We start from the raw sequence: 19,480 nt of genomic DNA, 5'->3' as shown, positions 1-19,480 counted from the left end.
TTATATGACAGCTTTTTAATTTAGAGGGAATAAATTCCCAAATTTTAGACCCTGCAAATGCTAAAGTGGCAGCTCCGTAGTTATTCATTATCCTCAGCCGATGAATATTGAAGTTTACAGTACTGCATTTATATTGGTAATTGAACTGAGTGGAGTGCAATTTGGTCTGAAATCATACGCGTGATTTCAAAGTCAAGCGAGCGCGCAGCGCGAGTTTGATTTGAAATCACAAGTATGATTTCAGACCAAAATTGCACGACACGAAGTTCAATTACCACTTAATTACACTCCATTTTGAAATCACAGAGTATCATTGTCAATATTAATATTCTATTTGTGTTACTTCATTTCCATTTTGATGGGCAAAAGAAAGGATGCGATTTAGAGCAAAAAATGGTGCAATTTGGGAATAAATTGCACCATTTTGGACCAATCAGATTCCAAGGATCACCAGTGATTTCAAAATGGATGTGATTAACATTTAAAAAACACGTTTTCTGGTTTAGAGTGCAGCTTATAATCATGAAATCCATGCCAGTTAGCACCCTGGTAAAGTTGTAGCACCTTGTAATTACCAAGTGTTGACAATGACTGAATGGTGTAATGATAGAGGTTTAGGCCTAAAACACCACTGCTAGACAAGTATGTTAATTTCACTGTTCGCGTAAAAAAAAGCAAAGTGAAGGCCACTGAAATCGTTGATTTAATGGCGAGAGAAAACAATAGGATAATATTATGAGGGTCAGTAATGTTAAAAGAACCTATTACCGGGAATAAGCTGGTTCTCTTCAACAGAATGATTTTACTGTTTACAGTGGCTCTTCTTTATCCTCTATAAGACTTACACAAAGTCAGTTCACTTTCCTTTACACTCAGTCATGCACTAAACTAGATATCACCCATCTTTATACGGACTAGACAACCACCTGCTCAACATAAATTAAAGCTTACGTTACCCTTCTGTGATTGGCTACAGGAAGCCATGCCTTCGATCTGTAAGCCTAAGACATTTTCCTAGTGAAAGTTCGCCTTGAAGCTTGGGTTGTCCAGTCAATAGAACACATGGAGACCAATATAAAAATTACAAAGTTCAGACTTATACAAAAAAGTTTTACAAAAATGATCTGAAAAACACTAAAAGTTGTTTCTTAAAAATTGTACAAGTAGCCGATTTGTTGAAGGTGTTAGCCTTCTCCATCGAAAACGATTGACTAAACTTTTTCATAAATTAAGTCCCAACACCAAACAAAATTCCTTTAACTCTTTTAACCCAAAATAAATGCGTTGTAAATATTTTTCATCACTGACAAGTTTTATCATCTAACAATAATTATAATAGATAACTAATTCGACAGTCGGTGCCATAAGAGATACAGTATTGCCGCCAGCTTCGGGCTACGCCCTCAGCTTGCTGTAATATCTCTCATAGCACCGACTGCCGAAGTAATAATGTATTAAATATTTTTGCAATATTAAAAGTTCGTTGTGCCGCGAGAACAAGGGCTGTTGATTTTGTAACATTATTGAAAATGAAAACAAAGTGATTGATTGACAGGTTTCCTTTACGGGTGAAAGCAGCTGAATGTAAAGAAAACGAAGCGGCGTATTCATTGAAGCGAATCTACCTAAAAACTGAGTGTTAAAAGCTGACAAAACGGAGTCGAAAAAACTTTTTATACCAAAAGTTGAAGCGAATCTACATACAAGCTGAGTGTTAAAAGCTGACAAAACGGAGTCGAAAAAACTTTTTATACCAAGCGTCGATTTGCAAACTATTTATAACAACTATTTTCCCACTCAAATGTTATTCAAAGTCAAAAGCTAAATTCCCAAGTTTTTTTTGTTATAGCTTATACTTTCCTAACAGCTTACAGAGGGTCACGTTCACATCAAATGAAAAACTAATTAATTAATTTTCGAACAAGAGAGCCTCACGAGATGATGAAGGGTTTCTTTTGTTTCGAATGATTTCACAGCATTACAAAAGCTATATACAGTGAATTCTGATTATTGACTCATTATTTGAGCCCTCGATTTATCGAACCTGACGATTCTTCGAACCAAAGTTTTTCCCCTTGGATATGCTTCGGTCAGATTTTACCCCCCGATTTTTGGGACTCCGATCAGTTTGGAATCAAATTCAGCCAGTTGCCTATAAGATTCGAAAAATTCGTATTCCACTGTTTATACTACAGGCTGAGAAATTTCTGAAATGTGCTAAGACCAGTAGTATCAGTTACCCAAATTTGAAATACTTACGTCTAAAAATTACAGTTTGCATGGTAACCGAAAGAATTTTGAAACGCTAGCGGCTCGAAACAACTACAAGAACTTAAGGAAGTTTACGCAGATAATGCGAACACTAACAGAAGCACTAAAACCTAGCTTACTGTTTGGACAACCTGGGCTGAAGAAAAAGGATACAGTCAGCTACGAAGCCAAGGAACTTGATCAGAAGCTAGAAACGTTTTTCACTGAGGTGAGAAAGAAGGACAGTTCGGACTACGAGCCAGACAGTTTGCGAGTAATGTTAGCGTCCCTGGACCGTCATTTAAAGGAAGCAGGCAGCAGTATTTCCATTTCCAAGGACAGAGAGTTTGTTAACAGCCGCAAAGTATTCGAAGGCAAAGCTCGCTTTCTTCATGAACAGGGCTACGGCAAACCTCCCCATGCGTCAAAGGCACAGACCACCGAACATGAAGAACTGTTATGCTTCAAAGAACTCCTTAGCAACCAGCAACATTTTGGATTACAAGGCTGCCAGGAACGCCACGACATGTTAGGGAAGGTTTTTCATTCAGTAAAGACGACAGCGTGGTATAAGCAACAGAGAATTGGGATCCCGACAGCATTAACTCCTTCACGAAATGTGTGGCTGTTCAAGCGGAGATTGAAGGCCGGGTAAGAGCTTACTTTGATTGATGATGAGACTGCTAAAAACTTTAACTCTTTGAAACTACCCAGACATTCAAGTACAGTTTGGTATTACAGTTAAAAATTATTTGTGTGATACTTTGAACATGTTGTTGTAAGCCTAACATTTCGTGCGTGTCTAAATAAATTTATGTGCATTACATGAATAGAAATTTCTCAGCCTTTTGTTTAAACAAAAAATAGCATGGTTTCTGCGGGGTATTTGGGATAAAAATTTGACTCGTGTTTTTCAAAACTCCCCAAATATCACTCGCGGTGTTTATCCCAAATACCCCTAGAAACCATGCAATATCCTATACAAATAGACTGTTTGCGACCAGTACTTATGATTATCAAATAAACAAAAAATAATTCTCATCTAGCCACTCGCTATTTTAGTCACGATATCCCAACAAAGTTGAAAACGAACAAAATTCAGGAGAAGTCAGTCGCGTTCCACAGTGTTTTAGGCAAAGTCTGACCGACTTCCATGCGAACAATATTTTCAAACTCTTTTAACAAACCCAACTCCAAGATCTGCTTTACAGTTATTGCATAAGAGAAGTGAACCACCAAACCCTCGCCGACAATACAACTTGTTTGTGGAGCTGATCCTGCATATTGCATTGACCACCAAATTTCATCGCCCTTGATCGGTCCAGCCTCCATCATTCGCTGAAAATCTACGATGTCAGCATCAATTAGAAAAAAGTTAATACTGAAGCGTTGTCCTTTCGTAGTCTGATCCCTTCCACGAAACAAGTATCTATCTAACTGCTTTTTATGATAATGGTGTATGAAAGAACGAAGTATCATTTCCGTACATTCTGGACTTCTCACCCCGCATTCGGCGGCTGGATCAAAGTCGATCTTCAATCCCTTTGGATTCACCTCGTTGTCATAAACGCCAATCTTCTGATGAAGCCAGTTGCATCTCCAGTTGGTCACGATGTTGCCGTAGTGCAAGAAGCATTCGCTAGTATTCTTATTGTTTATCATGCTACCAAAAACATTCGGGTGGAGATAAACGATATCGTCGTCCATTTTGAAATAAACATCAGATGGGTTTCGCAGGAGGCGTTGAAAGACAGTGTAGTAAAACTTTCTATAGAATGGATACAAATGCATAGCACCTGGAACGTGTGGTGGACTTGGATCTTCTTTTAAATACAGAAACTGAAAGGCCTCGTCTTTTAAAATACTGTTCGCAGCCGCCACGAAGTTTTTCAACTTCGATTGGTCTTCTTCGGTGTATCCTATCATAGCGAATATGACTCTGTCGACCACACCATCGTTTTGTCGAAGTTCTCTGTAGAGGTAAGGCAACAGAATTCGAAGGTATATCCACCGTCCGGTAAATATACACGCATGAACTTTTCCACTTGTGTTATCAGCTGTGCTTGGGCGTTTGGCCGGTTCGACAGTTGGTAGATTATTCCTAGGAGAAGGAACTTTCAATGCGGGAACAACACCGCTCGAAGGGCATAGGAAGTGGTAGATAAAGAGCGCTTGGAAACAACACACTACTAAAACGAGGGCAATAAATTGATAAACGTTGGAGCGGTTCATCGTCGCGATAACAAACTGTGGGATTATGGTAACGTGGACAACAAAAATTGGAGCTTAATTGACTTGTTTGTTGTACAATTCTGCAAACGGCAGGTGTTGTTTGCCTCGTGATGAGCTTAACTCGACCCAGGAATTCGCGTCCGGACCGGACGATTTTAAGAAAAAAATTGGAGGGATGGAGCTGTGCCAGAAAGCTTTGAACTTTCCATACATTTGTCTGTATAGTGAATCAGCCGTGAACTGCTACTGAAAATAGTTCGCGGGAAAAAATACAGGGAAATGTATGGAAAATTCAAAACACGACTGGACGCTTTCCGGCACAGCTACATCCCTCCATTTTTTTTTTCTTAAAATCCTTTTCCTTGTGCCAAAAGTTTCCAATTCATAAATTTTTCAGAACTTTGTTTTATGGAAATTATTTGACATCGGATTTCCATACAATTTCAAGACGTGTTTGCGTACTCGTCAAAATGGCGTCGAAAACCGTGATAAGGCCTATTTACATTCACCTAGACGCCGGGCCAATAACGCCATGGAGCTACTACAGGCATTATTTCCACCATCGCCCACGAGTTTCTGTAAGTCTTTTTCATCTATCTGAGACGACTGAGAATTTGCTTCTTCGTCAGGCTTTTCAGCTATTTTGTAGCTCAAAACAATTTCTTTGCAAATGGCAGCGCTTCCATTATTCAAACAAAATCAAACAAGCAAGAAAAAGGCGCGAACAGTTCAATGGTTTCCAGTTCTGGTTGGCTGGCTACGTTATTTTCTTGTTACTAGTTGGCTCAGAACAGCGGATTTTAGCCAGCAAAATACGCCGCAATGCCTGATGAAATTATTATAATGGAAGTTCGATCGTGGCAGCTCGATTAGAAACTCCACCAAATGCACCCGCTGTGGGATCGCAAATCACCGACGTCTTAGAGCGACTTAAGGCGATTTAATGCGACTTTTCAGTCAAAACACAGTGGGTTTTTCATAGTTATAGTGTTTGTGAAATGATGAAAGATTACAGAAAATTGTATCTGATCGTGTGGACAAACTATAAACATCTTTGTAACTCAGTTGTTGGGCTATAATTTAAAGCAAGTTCTGACGTCATTGCGGTTACCATGGCAACAGGCCAACTTACAAAAAGGACCTCGAAATCAAGGTTTCTGAAAAATATCTCAAAAACTAAGTCGGTGACCTACCGTTTTTATTGCTTTGTTAGAAAGCACCCCAAATTCTTTAGCTCCTCTTGCAATATGACAAAAAGTTACCCAGTAGATTTTGTTATATCAAAAAGGCATTTTTTTACCAACAAAAAATTTTACTGGATAACTTTCTCCCAAACGTTTCTATTTGAAGTGGCACACTGAATGTTGCATGCATGCAAAAGCAGCAAGATAGGTCACCAGGCAAAATTTCGAGATAGAAACATTTTCTTGCAAATTTTATTTCCGTTTCGCGCGATTTTACGCTGCATTTGAAGCATTTCCACTTCCGGTGTGGTGCGCACGCGACTTTTGATTGACATTTTGATTCATTCAGCTGACGCGTACACCTGAGTTATCGCGTGGGTGGGTTACGCGCGTACACGCGTCTAAAAACCCTTTCGAGCCCCCTTTCGAGAATTATTCAAGTTAATTCAATGGGGTTGCCGGCGCTATCTTTATATTACTTTTCTTATATATTGTAATTTCCTTTTGTTGTGAGCCATTGAAATAGTGCACAATAATAAAAACCTTAAACCTTAAACCTTAACCTATTTGAAATTTGAAAAGATTAAAAGTAAATTAGATTCTTGTGTGCTGGTAGCCCCATTTAATAAACTCCTTTCTTGGTGTTTGTAAAAAAAGGAAATGCTAACTGAGCAAGAGCTGTTGGCAGTAAACAGGTTTGGTTGCTGAAGAGGACTGCAAAGTATTGGTCAGGGGGATTAAGTAGAGTCATATCGTAGACTTGTGCAAATATGTCTACCGGCAAACTGAACGACTCTTGTACTGTTCAGTATAAAAATGCAAAAGGAAGAACTCAGTTTTGAGATATACAGAGATTTTTCGTTTTGGGAAAGCACTATGTTGCTGTGGTAACAAGTCAGGGTCTCTAACATCAAAATGACTTTTGCAAATCAGGTGCTTAACCAAAGTACAGTAGTTATTTGCGAAATAGTATTTTTTTAGAAACGATAACAACTAAAATTTTTACAAAAAAGCGTCGCTCCGGAAAACGGTTAAAACAATTAAGTTCGTTGTGCCGCGAGAACAAGGGCTGTTGGTTTTTGTAAGATTATTGTTAAGCAAATAGCAATGAAAACAAAGTGATTGGTTGACTGGTTTCCTTTACGGGTGAAAGCAGCTGAATGTAAAGGAAACGAAGCGGCGTATTCATTGAAGCGAATCTACATACAAGCTGAGTGAAGAACGAGAAAACGAGAAAACGGAGTCGAAAAGACTTTTTTCATATACCAAGCGCCGATTTACAAACTATTTACAGCAACTATTTTCTCAATCAATTGTTATTCAAAGTCAAAAGGTTAAGTCCTAAGTTTAAGCTAAATGCATACGTGAGCTAATTATAACTTTCTTTGTTATAACTAATTCTTTCCTAACAGCTGACAGACGGTCACATCAAATAAAAAACTAATTAATTACACGTACACACTTTACACTTTGTTATTATAAGCAACTGTCATTTACATAATCAAATTTCGAACAAGAGCGCCCCAAGAGAGGATGAAGGGTTCTTTTATTTCGAATGATTTCACAGCATTACAAAAGCTTCATACATGTGGATTCTGATGATTTGAAACCTCGATTTATCGAACCTGACGATTCTTCGAACCAAAGTTATTTCCCTTGGATTTGCTTGGGTCAGATTTCTATCCTCCAATTTTTGGAACTCCGATTTTTCGAACCAAATTCAGCCAGTTCCCTAAGAGATTCGAAAAGTTCGTATTCCACTGTTTATACTACAGGCTGAGAAATTCTTGAAATGTGCTTGGCTAAGACCAGTACAGTCGACTCCCGATAACTCGAACCCTCGCTTACACAAACCAATTTTCCTTTCCTTTCAGGTCATTTTCTATATAATTTTACCCTCGATAACTCGAACTCCCGATAACTCGAACCTTTTTAGAAACTCTTTTTCAATTTCCCTTGAAGGTTCGAGTTATGGGGAGTCGACTGTAGTATTTTACCCAAATTTGAATTACTTACGTGTAAAAATTACAGTTTGCATGGTAACCGAAAGAATTTTGAAGCAATGGCGGATTGTGGCTCGAAACAACTACCAGAACTTGAGGAACGTTTACACAGAAAATGCGAACCTAACAAAAGCACTAAAACCTAGCTTACTGTTTGGACAACCTGGGCTGAAGAAAAAGGATACAGTCAGCTACGAAGCCAAGGAACTTGATCAGAAGCTAGAAACGTTTTTCACCGAGGCCAAAGAAATACAGTTCGGACCACGAGCCAGAAGCAGGCAGAAGTATTTCCATTTCCAAGGACAGAGAGTTTGTTAACAGCCGCAAAGTACTCGAAGGGAAAGCTCGCTTTCTTCAGTCATGAACAGGGCTACAGCATACGTCCCCATACGTCAAATGTACTGACCACCGAACAAGAAGAACTGTTGTGCTCCAAAGGGCTCCTTGGCAACCAGTCACCGAAGTCCCCAATAGCAACAAAGTTGGTTTTTTAAGCAGCATTTTGGATTACAAGGCTGTCAGGAACGCCACGACACGTTTGTGGAAGGTTTTTCATTCAGTAAAGGCGACAGCGGCGTCGAGTAAGTCACATACGAAAATCCCACAAAAACTCGCCAGGGCGGAATTCGCAGAAAAAGAAGGTTCAGCATAAAATCTTTGCAACCAGCGGGCCAAGATGTCCAGTTAAGCTTCTGAAGACCTTCCTGTCACACAGACCTGAGGAAATGAAAAGTAGTGGGCCATTTTATCTCAATGCGGTGATTGAGCGCCCGAAGTCGCAAGTGTGAATGGGGATCCCGACAGCATTAACTCCTTCATGAAATCTGTGGCTGTTCAAGCGGAGATTGAAGGCCGGGTAAGAAGCTTGCAAACAACAGTGCACGAAAAACGCTGGTGAAGAAACTAAAGGTGCCAACCAACCTGAAGCTCCGGAATTTTTGGCGTCACTTGTCAAACAAACGAGCGCTCTTTAGTCGACTACAGTCAACTCTCTCGTAAGCGACCACCCATGGTGGTGACCACCCTTTGTGCACGACAAAGCGGTCGCTTACTGAAGGTGGTCGCTTATGGGAAAGATCAACAAAATACGTCTAATATTGGACTGATTAATTAATTACATAAAAATATTATCTTAGCAGTGGTCGCTTACGAGAAAGATCAACAAAATAAGCCTAATATTGGACTGATTAATTAAGTACATAAATGGTAAGCCATTGAGACACTCGTAGTGAGAGCAAGGATTAAGTCAGTCATGTGATAGATGTCTCAGACATTAAAAGCATTGAAATATGATGAACAAAGCTGAACTTGCTAGCTGTCGCTTTAACGTAAGTACAAATATTACTGCACGGATTGACGATTCCGAACCAGCTAATAAAAATTAAAAACCGTAAAATCCTTGCAATCTTATCTTTGGACTTGTAAGGGTAATAAACCACAGGTCAGAAGAAATGCAGTCGTTTGCTCGGGGACCTTTTACATTGGCTTATCAGGTCAAGTATTGACTGTTCAAGTACCGTAAAACCCACCAGTATTCAGCTCACGGGGAGTGGGAGGGGGATATATAGTCAGGCCTTGAGAAAGTTGGTGGGGTGGATGGGGGGTCTTAATCATAAGTGTTGAACAAAAACTTAATAGACCTTTTCAAAATGTCTCCTCGTGCGCAATGGAGAGATACATACCTCTTACTAACCTCGTTTACTCGATCCGGAGGACTGTTAGTTACGGACCGAGTTTTTCCCATTGATTTATGGCGTTTGGGTCATAAATCAATGTGAAAAAACGAAGATCTGTAACTTACAATAGGGACCGGGAAAACGAGGTTAGAAAGGCATTTGCTATATCTCTGGGGTTAATCGGGCGCGCGGGAAAGGAACCAGTTGAAGTTTAGCGGGCCAAAGAGTGAATGGTTATCGGGGTAACCTCTGTAGCGTAATCTCTGTTTGAGTAGAGTAATGTTTTCTTCAAATGTTGTTCTTGAAGATTTTGTTCTGAGAAGTCTTGAGGCTTCGCCTTTGCTAGAGCCTGTATTGGAAAGTTTCTGTCGGTTTGAAGTCCGTGCGCACGTCTAGAATAGATTATACTTTTTTTAAACGTTTTGCCCTTGTGTACACATGTGTAAAAGAAAGTGATTTGGATGTTTGAAATTCTTTACACATGCTCGTTTAGTTTCGGTTCATGGACCGTAGAGAGTGCCTTATTCGTAGTTTGTTTTACATCAGTGCTTTTTCGCGATTCAACTGAGCTGTTGAATTCTGCGAAGTTTGATTGCGGTAATGTCTTTTGGAAGCACTGATGTGGATACAGTGAGTAGTCCTTCTTCATTCATAATATTATTTTCCTTCATAGTATATATCAAGCAAGACTGCAGTTTCGATTCTGTCAGTGAATCTCATCTTCTTCTCATCATCTTCTGTGCCTAACCTAAGAACCATTCAGATGAGTAAATGGCACTTGATAGAAAGTCACCCTCTGCTAAGAGGGATCTACAAAGACCCTTCCCTACTTTCGTACAGAAATGGGAGATCTTTGAAAAACGCCGTACTCGTAAGAGCAAATTATCTTTGAAGGTCATATTCTTCCTATCTCGACCAATAGGAGCCGTGTTTGACCTGTCTTCATTATTTTACCAAGGTTGAGAAAGTCATCAACGGTCATGCATGTACATGCATGCTATTTACAAGATAAGAGTTTCTTTCCTACAAGGGATTCAACGTGATTAAAGTTTATTTCAGTGTGCACTATAGTGCATGTGTATGTTATCAATTGGTTCAATGGTAAGCTATATCGGGAGACACTTCTGGTAGCTTCGGCTGTGAGATTTTAATACGGCGTCCGCTGTAATGATGTGGGCCAATATGTTACAGCGACACATTTTGCAATTTCTCCCCCGTGAGAGATACAGCAGATTGTGTCTCAAGTGGTCGCCTACGGGAGGTTAAAAACAATTGAAAATTTAAACAATCATCTCCAAAAGTGGTCGCTTACGGGAGGTGGTTGCTTACGAGAGGTGGTCTCTTACGAGAGGTTCCATCTATAGTGATTTGACTTAAAAACTTTTGGTATATTTTGGAAAAGTGGTCGCTAATGAGAGGTGGTCGCTTACGAGAGGTGGTCGCAAAGGGAGGTTCGACTTTATCAACAAAATAGTTATAAAATGTAAGTAAAAGACAATAGTCACCACTTTTTTAATTTTAAAGACATGGGGCCAGTTATTTAAAGAGTCTTACTTAAGCCGTGACTTCAGTAAGATACTAAAGGCAATGGACTGAACATTTATAAGTGGTTTATTTTAAGTAAATAAATAGTTTTCTAGTCTGGGATGCAAGCCTTCTTGTTACCGTCAGCAGCAGACAATGTTTAGATATGACTGTTGGCAAAATTGAAAATGGCTTAGAACGTGGTTTTGTTTAACACCGTCTAAACTGTCTTTTTATAACTGACCCATCATGAATGCCAGTAAACTTGCCTGTTTTGAATTCTTTTTGGAAGAAAACGTCGTTCAAATTTCCGCCCTCACTCACTCACTCACTCACTCACTCACTCACTCGAGGAAAGCTTCAATCCCAGGGTGCATTGGGGGATAGGGAGATGCCAATATAAGATAAGACAAGAAACCTTTATTATAATAGGGTAACTCCTTCAGTTTTTGTACAAGATAAAAATTGCTATCCGTAGAGGCCCTATATAATAAACTAAATTGAGTGGAAATCTGAATACTGAATGATAATTATTATATCGATATTGGTTGTTTTGATACAAAGGCACCTTCTCGAGTTGTGAAATGTATTTTTTGAAATATAGTTTCTGTTATTTTCTTTTCCTTGATGCCAAAACCTACACTGCACAGCCCGATTTGCAGTCTCAAAACCGCCAAACAGGCAAACGAGGTTTTTGCGTGCCGAAAGCCAAGCTGACGCTATATTGATAGGAAGTCTGAGCCAGCCAAGATACAGTCAGTTGGTGCTGGAATGAATTCGAAGTAAACTACCGAAAAAAATCGGCGAGAAAAAAATTTTACTTAATAGTTAGTCCTGGTGCGGCCCCGTACACGGAAATTTCAACTTCATTGTGGGTTATTAGCTAGATGCACCTTGATATTCACTTTTGCTACCTTTATATTGTGACCTTTGAGTTTGCCGCCGCAAGATATGTAAATGATATTGGAGACATTTCAAAGCTGAACTGGCTCCCAGTTAAAGAGAGAAGGGATTTTAATTTGCTTAAGTTGACTTTTAAAGCACTTCACACTAAGCAGTGGCCCTCATACTTAAACTTACAGAGAGTCTCTATATGTAAAAGTCTGCGCTCTTCGGACTCTATAAGCTTCCAAGTTCCTCTGGAAAAAGGAACATTCCAGGACGTTGCGGCTGCCCTTTTTAAGGACGGTGCCTACTATTGTTAGTGCGCATACGTTCTGCGCATCTCGAGACACTCGGGTTTCCTATGGGTGGTGCCTGCTAATACAGGAATATATTTGCGCGGTTTAAAACTATGTGGAGAAAGCAGAACTTAGCAAACGCTTTTGGTATCTCGAAAGAAAATTGGGGGTAACCAAGCATTTTTCAGAGATAATTAAGCTTCAATTTAGGAAAAAATCCCATACATTGCTTCATATTTTGGCGCTTTTTAGAGATATTATTGCTTAATTATCTCTGAAAAATGCGTGACTACCCCCAATTTTCGTTTTGGATTCCAATAGGCCTTCCTAAGATCTGCTTTTCCCGCATAGTCGCAAACCGCACAAAAATACTTCGATATTAGTAGGCACCGTCCTTAATAACCTTCCCGATAATCTTAAAAAGTGTGGTGATTTTAATCTATTTTCTTCGCGCGTTTTTAAATTTTTAAAGAATCAGGCACGGGCCAGCTTATCTTTATTGTATTTTAAGTGTTATTCATAAGAACATTGTAATTATTTTCTCTTTTAGTTAATAACAGATGAAGAGCCACCACGTGGACTATTTAAAAAAACTTTGAAACGGTTAGAAATGTGAGGCAGCTCATGCCGACCTGCGACATCTTTAATCACATGTTGTCAAGCCAAACATTTGTGCGTGACTAAATAAACTTATGTGCATCACATGAAGAGAAATTTCTTAGCCTTGGCCCATTAATCCCCACTAATCCTGAGTTAAAGTGGACTTTGATTTAAAATGAAGTAACTTAAGATAAATATTTTTTTTCAAAATATTTTAGTCCCTCAATTTTGACGTAGACTTTCCTTAACTGTCAGCTTAAAATTAGCCTTAAAAGCTATTTTTACTGACGAGCGAAATGAAAACCTCGAGTATATATAATCGTTTTTCGAACAACAGGGCCCTGTAGTATAAACAAAGAACAGAATGGTTTCTGCGCGGTACACTGTTTTTTTGTAAGAACGTTGAGGCTGAGATTAACCAAAATTTTAAGAACGTATTAAGAACGTTCCTCAGGCTGAGAGTCGATTGTGAACGTTTTTATTTTGCTAATCTGTACATAAAATCAAGGTAACAAATGTAAATTAACCAAAATACTTAAAGCATGTTTTGTATAACACTAACAATGGTGACACACATCTCGGTTTGTCATAATCAGCAGTTCTTGATACCATGTCTCAGCAAGCAATGCTCGATTTACTGAAATACACGTAGTGTATACTATGTAATTTAAAAACACATCTTAACAACGTTTTCAGCCTCAAGTCGCCAAAAAATATAAGAACGTTCAGCCTCAGCTCCGAAATTAGACGTTCTTATAAAAAGAACAGTGTATTTGGAATAAATACCACTCGTGATATTTCAAAACTCCCCAAATATTACTCGCGGTATTTATCCCAAATACAGCGTACCCCTATAATTCATGCTATTTCCTATACAAATAGAATGGTATTAATGTGCCGTGTTTGCGCCGTACTTATCAATCAACATCAAATAAAAAACAATTCTTGGTTTTCACATGACGTCATAAAAAACTGAAATTCATAACTAAACACAATTTTGGGTTTTTATCTTCATCACATATAAGAAAATATAAATTTCCATCTGCTTGCTTGTTTACAGCCGGATAGCATTCTTTGTTTTAAAAATAGAGCAGTTTTTTGCGCAGTGCAGTGCGTGACAGAAGGATTGCTGCTCTAAACATGTCACGTACATGAAAACATCAATTCGCCTTTTTTTTTAGGTCTGATCAGTTAACATGTAATAGAAGCGTTAATGTCAATGTGCGAAAGTTCAGCAGAGAGAAGAAAGGCTTTGAAATAGCCAAGGTAAACTCCAGATGTTTTTGCTGGTTTCCGGCCGCCATGTTGGTGCCCATCAGATGGGGCACCAACATGGCGTCCCATACTAAACTCTGTAATTTTCCGGGGTACATTTTCTCGAATAACTCGATTATGAGATATCGCTCAGCCCTGTGGCTTTCACACGTTGTTTATGTATCACTCTTCTACAACATATCAATTTCTTGACTTTATCTATTGAATGGTTGAGGATTTTATTGTTTCACTTGCGTGACGATGTGTGAGGTGAAAACCACCTATTCTCATCTAGCCACTCGCTATTTTAGTCACGATATCCCAACAAAGTTGAAAACGAACAAAATTCAAGAGAAGTCAGTCGCGTTCCACAGTGTTTCAGGCAAAGTCTGACCAAGTTCTATGCGAACAATGTTTTCAAACTCTTTTAACAAACCCAACTCCAAGATCTGTTTTACAGTTATTGCATAAGAGAAGTGTACCACCAAACCTTCGCCGACAATACAACTTGTTTGTGGAGCTGATCCTGCATATTGCATTGACCACCAAATTTCATCGCCCTTGATCGGTCCAGCCTCCATCATTCGCTGAAAATCGACGATGTCAGCATCAATGAGAAAAAAGTTAATACTGAAGCGTTGTCCTTTCGTAGTCTGATCCCTTCCACGAAACAGGTATCTATCTAACTGCTTTTTATGATAATGGTGTACGAAAGAACGAAGTATCATTTCCGTACATTCTGGACTTCTCACCCCACATTCGGCGGCTGGATCAAAGTCGATCTTCAATCCCTTTGGATTCACCTCCTTGTCATAAACGCCAATCTTCTGATGAAGCCAGTTGCATCTCCAGTTGGTCACGATGTTGCCGTAGTGCAAGAAGCATTCGCTAGTATTCTTATTGTTTATCATGCTACCAAAAACATTCGGGTGGAGATAAACGATATCGTCGTCCATTTTGAAATAAACATCAGATGGATTTCGCAGGAGGCGTTGAAAAACAGTATAGTAAAACTTTCTATAGAATGGATACAAATGCATAGCACCTGGAACGTGTGGTGGACTTGGATCTTCTTTTAAATAAAGAAACTGAAAGGGATCGTCTTTCAAAATACTGTTCGCAGCCGCCACGAAGTTTTTCAACTTCGATTGGTCTTCTTCGGTGTATCCTATCATAGCGAATATGACTCTGTCGACCACACCACCGTTTTGTCGAAGTTCCCTGTAGAGGTAAGGCAACAAAATTCGAAGGTATATCCATCGTCCGGTAAATATACACGCATGAACTTTACCCCTTTTGTTATCGGTGCTTTCGCGTTTGGCTTGTTCGACACTTCGTAGATGGTTCTGTGGAGAAGGAGCAACGCCGCTCGAAGGGCATAAGAAGTGGTAGATAAAGAGCGCTTGGAAAAAACACACAACTAAAACGAGGGCAATAAATTGATAAACGTTGGAGCGGTTCATCATCGCGACAACAAAGCTCAAGGAAGGAATTCCCGACTAGACGTCTCTTGACGTCACATGATAATTGCGGGCTCAAGAAGAGCCCCCATCCTATTTGGAAGCCGTATCTCGATTTTGGAATAAAATTGTTCTGCCAAAATCGATCGATAAATCCTCGTAAGCCAATCAGAATTTATTTCCACTCGAAGAATAATATCTTAAAAGATGGCCGCCGCGTTGGCCAGTGTACTCGATTTTCAAAGCCAAAGCAGTTTCGCATCACTGGAGTGTTAACGTACATTTAAAAGATTGAAAATGGAAAGAAACAGTTTTTTTAAAACTCAAGAGCAGCAAGCGATAAAAACTTGTTTGGACGAACTTCATTTGAGATTCTATCCCTGGGGGGGTACTTGGGTTCAGTTTTGCTGGGTATGTGCTGCTGGCCTAGTCTGACCGCTGCAAAAAGGTTTTTCCAAATTTGCCTGTTGTGGCCTTCAGACGATCTCCTAACCTACACGACTTACTGGTTTCGGCTAAACTTTCTTCTAACTCGACTAATCCCCACCCACAACTCCCTTCCGGCTCCTATCGTTGCGGTAAAAATTGTGCCACTTGCCCATACATTTCCGATGGTCTCACTAGCTACACCTTCTTTTCCACTGGTGAAACGCGCCCTATCAAATCTAACCTGACCTGTGAAACTAAAAATATAATCTACATGATCCAATGTTACCGCTGTAATTTACAATACATAGGAGAGACTAAACGACCGACCATAGATAACCCTAACACTAAATCTAAACCCACCACAGCCGCAGAACACTTCCTCACCGCTCCTAACCACACCGCTAACGATATGCAATTAATCCCCATAGAAAAAGTCTACTCTAACCGAGACTCAATACGTAAGGCCAGGGAAGCCTTTTTAATCTTAAATGGCAGAACACTTTCTCCACATGGCCTTAATATTCGCGAAGAAATGTACTAGCTTTTTTCCTTTTATTATTTTTTATTCTTTGTTATTATTATTTCATTTGCTTCATATTTTATACTGTCAATCAATTTAGTTTAAGGTCACGGTATCAGCCACCCTTCAGGACCGTCAGCGCGCGGATCGCTGCCATATTTGAGGTTTCAACGTTTTCAAATAGATATGCTTGAGAGCTTTCTTTTAAAAAAAAAATCAGAGGAAAATGTTATTTCTGTCCAAAGATATCGGGGGTAAAAGATTTTTTCTCGTTCATTATCTTAATTGATCGTTGACAAGATCTGTCATTGAACTAGTAACGTGATACCGAGTGCGTGCTTCAAACGACAAAACACGTGCGAATTGTCTTCGTGTTGTTTATGGCCTTTTCCTCGATATTTAGCGTTTGTTTCGGTGAAAATGCCGCCAAAAAAAAAAAAAAAAAAAAAAAAGAAAACATCGTGTCCGTTTTCCTCATCGAAACCGGGAGTGAAAAAGAAATCGAAGGGCGAGTTTGACAAAGAATGGGCTGCAAAATTGGCAGAGAGCGACAAAGGCTCCTTTCATCGGCAAGAGCAGTTGGATATTCAGAAAAGCGAAAATGCTACAGTTGCTGAGAGTGCAAGCCGCTCCAAAATTTAGCTTGAAGAACCAGAAGAAGAAAGCCAATTACGCTCATCGACCCCATCTGCTGATGGAACGTGGAAAACAATAAGCGGTCGAGCTATCGTATCGAGTGAAATTCTGCTTCAGAAACGGGACGAGCCTGTATCTTGTCGATTTTGCCAGGGAAGTGTCCAAGTCGTGGAAAATGTAGCGACTAAGCATGGACTTGGTTCTACCTGGAGAATCCAGTGCGAGAATGAAAGCTGTCCGTCGCACAAGACAAATTCTGTTTTTAATTCTTCCGAGAAGAGCAGAACGTTTGAAATAAACCGGGCCTCAGTTCTTGACCTTCGAGCAATCGGTGGTGGACATTCGGCGGCTTCGCTTTCGTTCAAGAAATAAACACAATATATTTTTATTGTTACATGAAAAGCGTATTGCTGTTTGTAAATTAAACGATTACTATGCATGTACTTTCACTAACCTCAACAAAAATTTTGTCTTTTGTCCACACGCAGTGTAATTGAACTGACTGGAAGCAAAATAGTCATTTCCCGCTGCTTGCCGCGAAAGTTTGTTCTTGTTGCATGTTACCTGTCAAAGTCCTATTGTTAGAGAAAATTGAGCCCTCTCTGATATCAATCAGAATAAACATTTAGGCGTTATAATCTCATTCCAGGTAGGATGCCGCCAAAAATGTATTTTCAATTTTATCCCCGAACGCAAATTTTGCCGATCGACTCGTACGTTTTGAACTCCAAGTCGGCAGCCTTTCGATCAATTTGGCTCAAATTTGGCCAGAGTGATGCCATATATCTCTTCTACAAAACCGTGTCTGCGAATTTTAATACTCCTTTTGATTTTAAAGCCAGAGCCTTTTTTCCACAGGGAGTGTTGACTAATTGCCTCCCCCAACTTCATTTGCTAATAAAAGAGAAACAAACGCACTTGTCAAAAATCTGAGACACGGTTTTTTTGTGGAACGTGTTGAGAAGCGAATGCGGGGTTAATTGTTTCCTTCCATTAATTTCCGGCGGGAGTGGAACATGATTTATAGAGACGTGTACTTTTACACAAAGCGTTCCAATTTCGAAACACATTTAAGTAAATAGTTTTTGTTAGTTCAAATCCATAATCTGGAATTATTAAGCTTTTAAAAAATATATGGTTTATAGGGGTTTTTATAAAAACAACTAACGCTACAGCGATCCGCGCGCGGACGGTCCTGAAGGGTGGCTGATACCTTAACGTAGTTCCGCTATTGCGCAAATATTTGTCAGCTATATAAGCGTATGTCCCAATCGGTAAATTTTCATTATACCTGAAGAAGGCTGGTTTGGCCAGCCGAAATATAGTAACCTTTAAACCGTAATTCTACGTTGTATCGGTCTCTGCTTCTTTTATCATTTGTCTTTGTTAAGCCGATCAGATCAACAATTGATCCAACGTATACCAGCAGGATTATCGTCCTGGACTTGACTAGTCAGAGCCCCTGCCCCATTATAGTCTATTTTGTGGCCAGTTATAGACCCCATCTTAGTCACTTTTGGGAAAATGTAATTTTCGCGATCCCAACTAAAAGATTGTTGACTTGTAGAGATTGTTGACGAACGTTGAGTGTAGAACTGTTGGGAATAAAGTGTGGAAATACAGTCCAGTCTTGAAAGTGAAAATTCCCGAACACAAATACACCCGTTCAACAACGCGTAGTCTACACCAGGTTAATCGATTCGCCATAGAGTAGTTGACAACGGCGAATAAAAACAAGTAAAAGCAACCTGAATTTTCTCAGAAGAGAAAGCGAAGCTTACTCGTGTGACTGCACAGAGTACGTGAGCTGTGTTCGTGCCAAAATCCACAAACATGACATCATACCCCACATGGACTAGACCATTTCACAACAGGCTGTTCCATTTCATGTTTGTATTTTTGGCGGTTCCGGCGATAATCAATTGATGTAAGGGACTGGTCATAAAGTACCGGGGGGGGTGGGCTGGAAAAATTCATTTTTACGAAGGCTAGTTTTGTGTGACCCACCCTCATATTTTTGCAGAATAATGCATGGCCCACCCATATTTTTCAGGTAAAAAATGAAATGACCCACCCCTAGTAAATAAAGGTAAGACTATACATAAAACTAGACAAATTAGAGGACAAGTATGATAGCTTTCAAAGTGGACTGTTGACTCTAGTTGAAAATATTGTACAAAGTCTTGTTTTTGAAGTTTATCATTGCATGAGATCTATTTTTGTTGAAATACCTGAAATGATTTTGAGAAGATAATGTGCATCTAATATGTATCATTAATAACCACATGGAATCATAGTTGTTCATTTTAATGGATGCGAGTGAACTTGCCCTTTTCTTGATAGAATGTGTAGTTCCAGAAAATATCCTTACCCCACCCATGGAGGGAATTCAAGATTCTGGAGGGGATGGTGGTAAGAGAAAGAACAAAATTACAGAGATTGTATGAAAGAAACTTGGAAGTTCCTGGCGGTAGGGCGTCCTTTTATAAATTCCCTCTGTGATGGGGGATGGATATTTTCTGAAACTACAC

General features: G+C 39.5%; 2 protein-coding genes across 2 annotated transcripts; both read right to left on the bottom strand.

Annotated features, from left to right (window-relative positions):
* Positions 1-764: 764 nt before the first annotated feature.
* On the bottom strand, positions 765-4,482 carry LOC146481722 (uncharacterized). Its single transcript, XM_085107925.1, has 2 exons — positions 1,701-4,482; positions 765-1,625 (listed from the first exon to the last, which is right to left on the bottom strand). Exon 1 carries the CDS (start codon positions 4,480-4,482, stop codon positions 3,349-3,351), a length of 1,134 nt encoding a protein of 377 aa, XP_084964051.1. The 3' UTR covers positions 765-1,625; positions 1,701-3,348.
* An 8,053-nt stretch (positions 4,483-12,535) lies between these two features.
* On the bottom strand, positions 12,536-16,257 carry LOC146481721 (uncharacterized). Its single transcript, XM_085107766.1, has 2 exons — positions 15,196-16,257; positions 12,536-15,125 (listed from the first exon to the last, which is right to left on the bottom strand). Exon 2 carries the CDS (start codon positions 15,077-15,079, stop codon positions 14,252-14,254), a length of 828 nt encoding a protein of 275 aa, XP_084963892.1. The 5' UTR covers positions 15,080-15,125; positions 15,196-16,257; the 3' UTR covers positions 12,536-14,251.
* Positions 16,258-19,480: the final 3,223 nt, after the last annotated feature.

This window comes from Pavona decussata, unplaced genomic scaffold (genome assembly GCF_977016875.1).
Source record: "Pavona decussata unplaced genomic scaffold, jaPavDecu1.1 SCAFFOLD_48, whole genome shotgun sequence".
NCBI lineage: Eukaryota > Metazoa > Cnidaria > Anthozoa > Scleractinia > Agariciidae > Pavona > Pavona decussata.
The sequence above is the reverse complement of the archived record's forward strand: the minus strand, read 5'-3'. Positions and strand labels throughout refer to the sequence as shown.

What these genes read in the sequence shown, in the direction of transcription:
- LOC146481722 (XM_085107925.1), bottom strand. Translation starts at nt 4,482, where the DNA reads ATGAACCGCTCCAACGTTTATCAATTTATTGCCCTCGTTTTAGTAGTG.
- LOC146481721 (XM_085107766.1), bottom strand. Translation starts at nt 15,079, where the DNA reads ATGATAGGATACACCGAAGAAGACCAATCGAAGTTGAAAAACTTCGTG.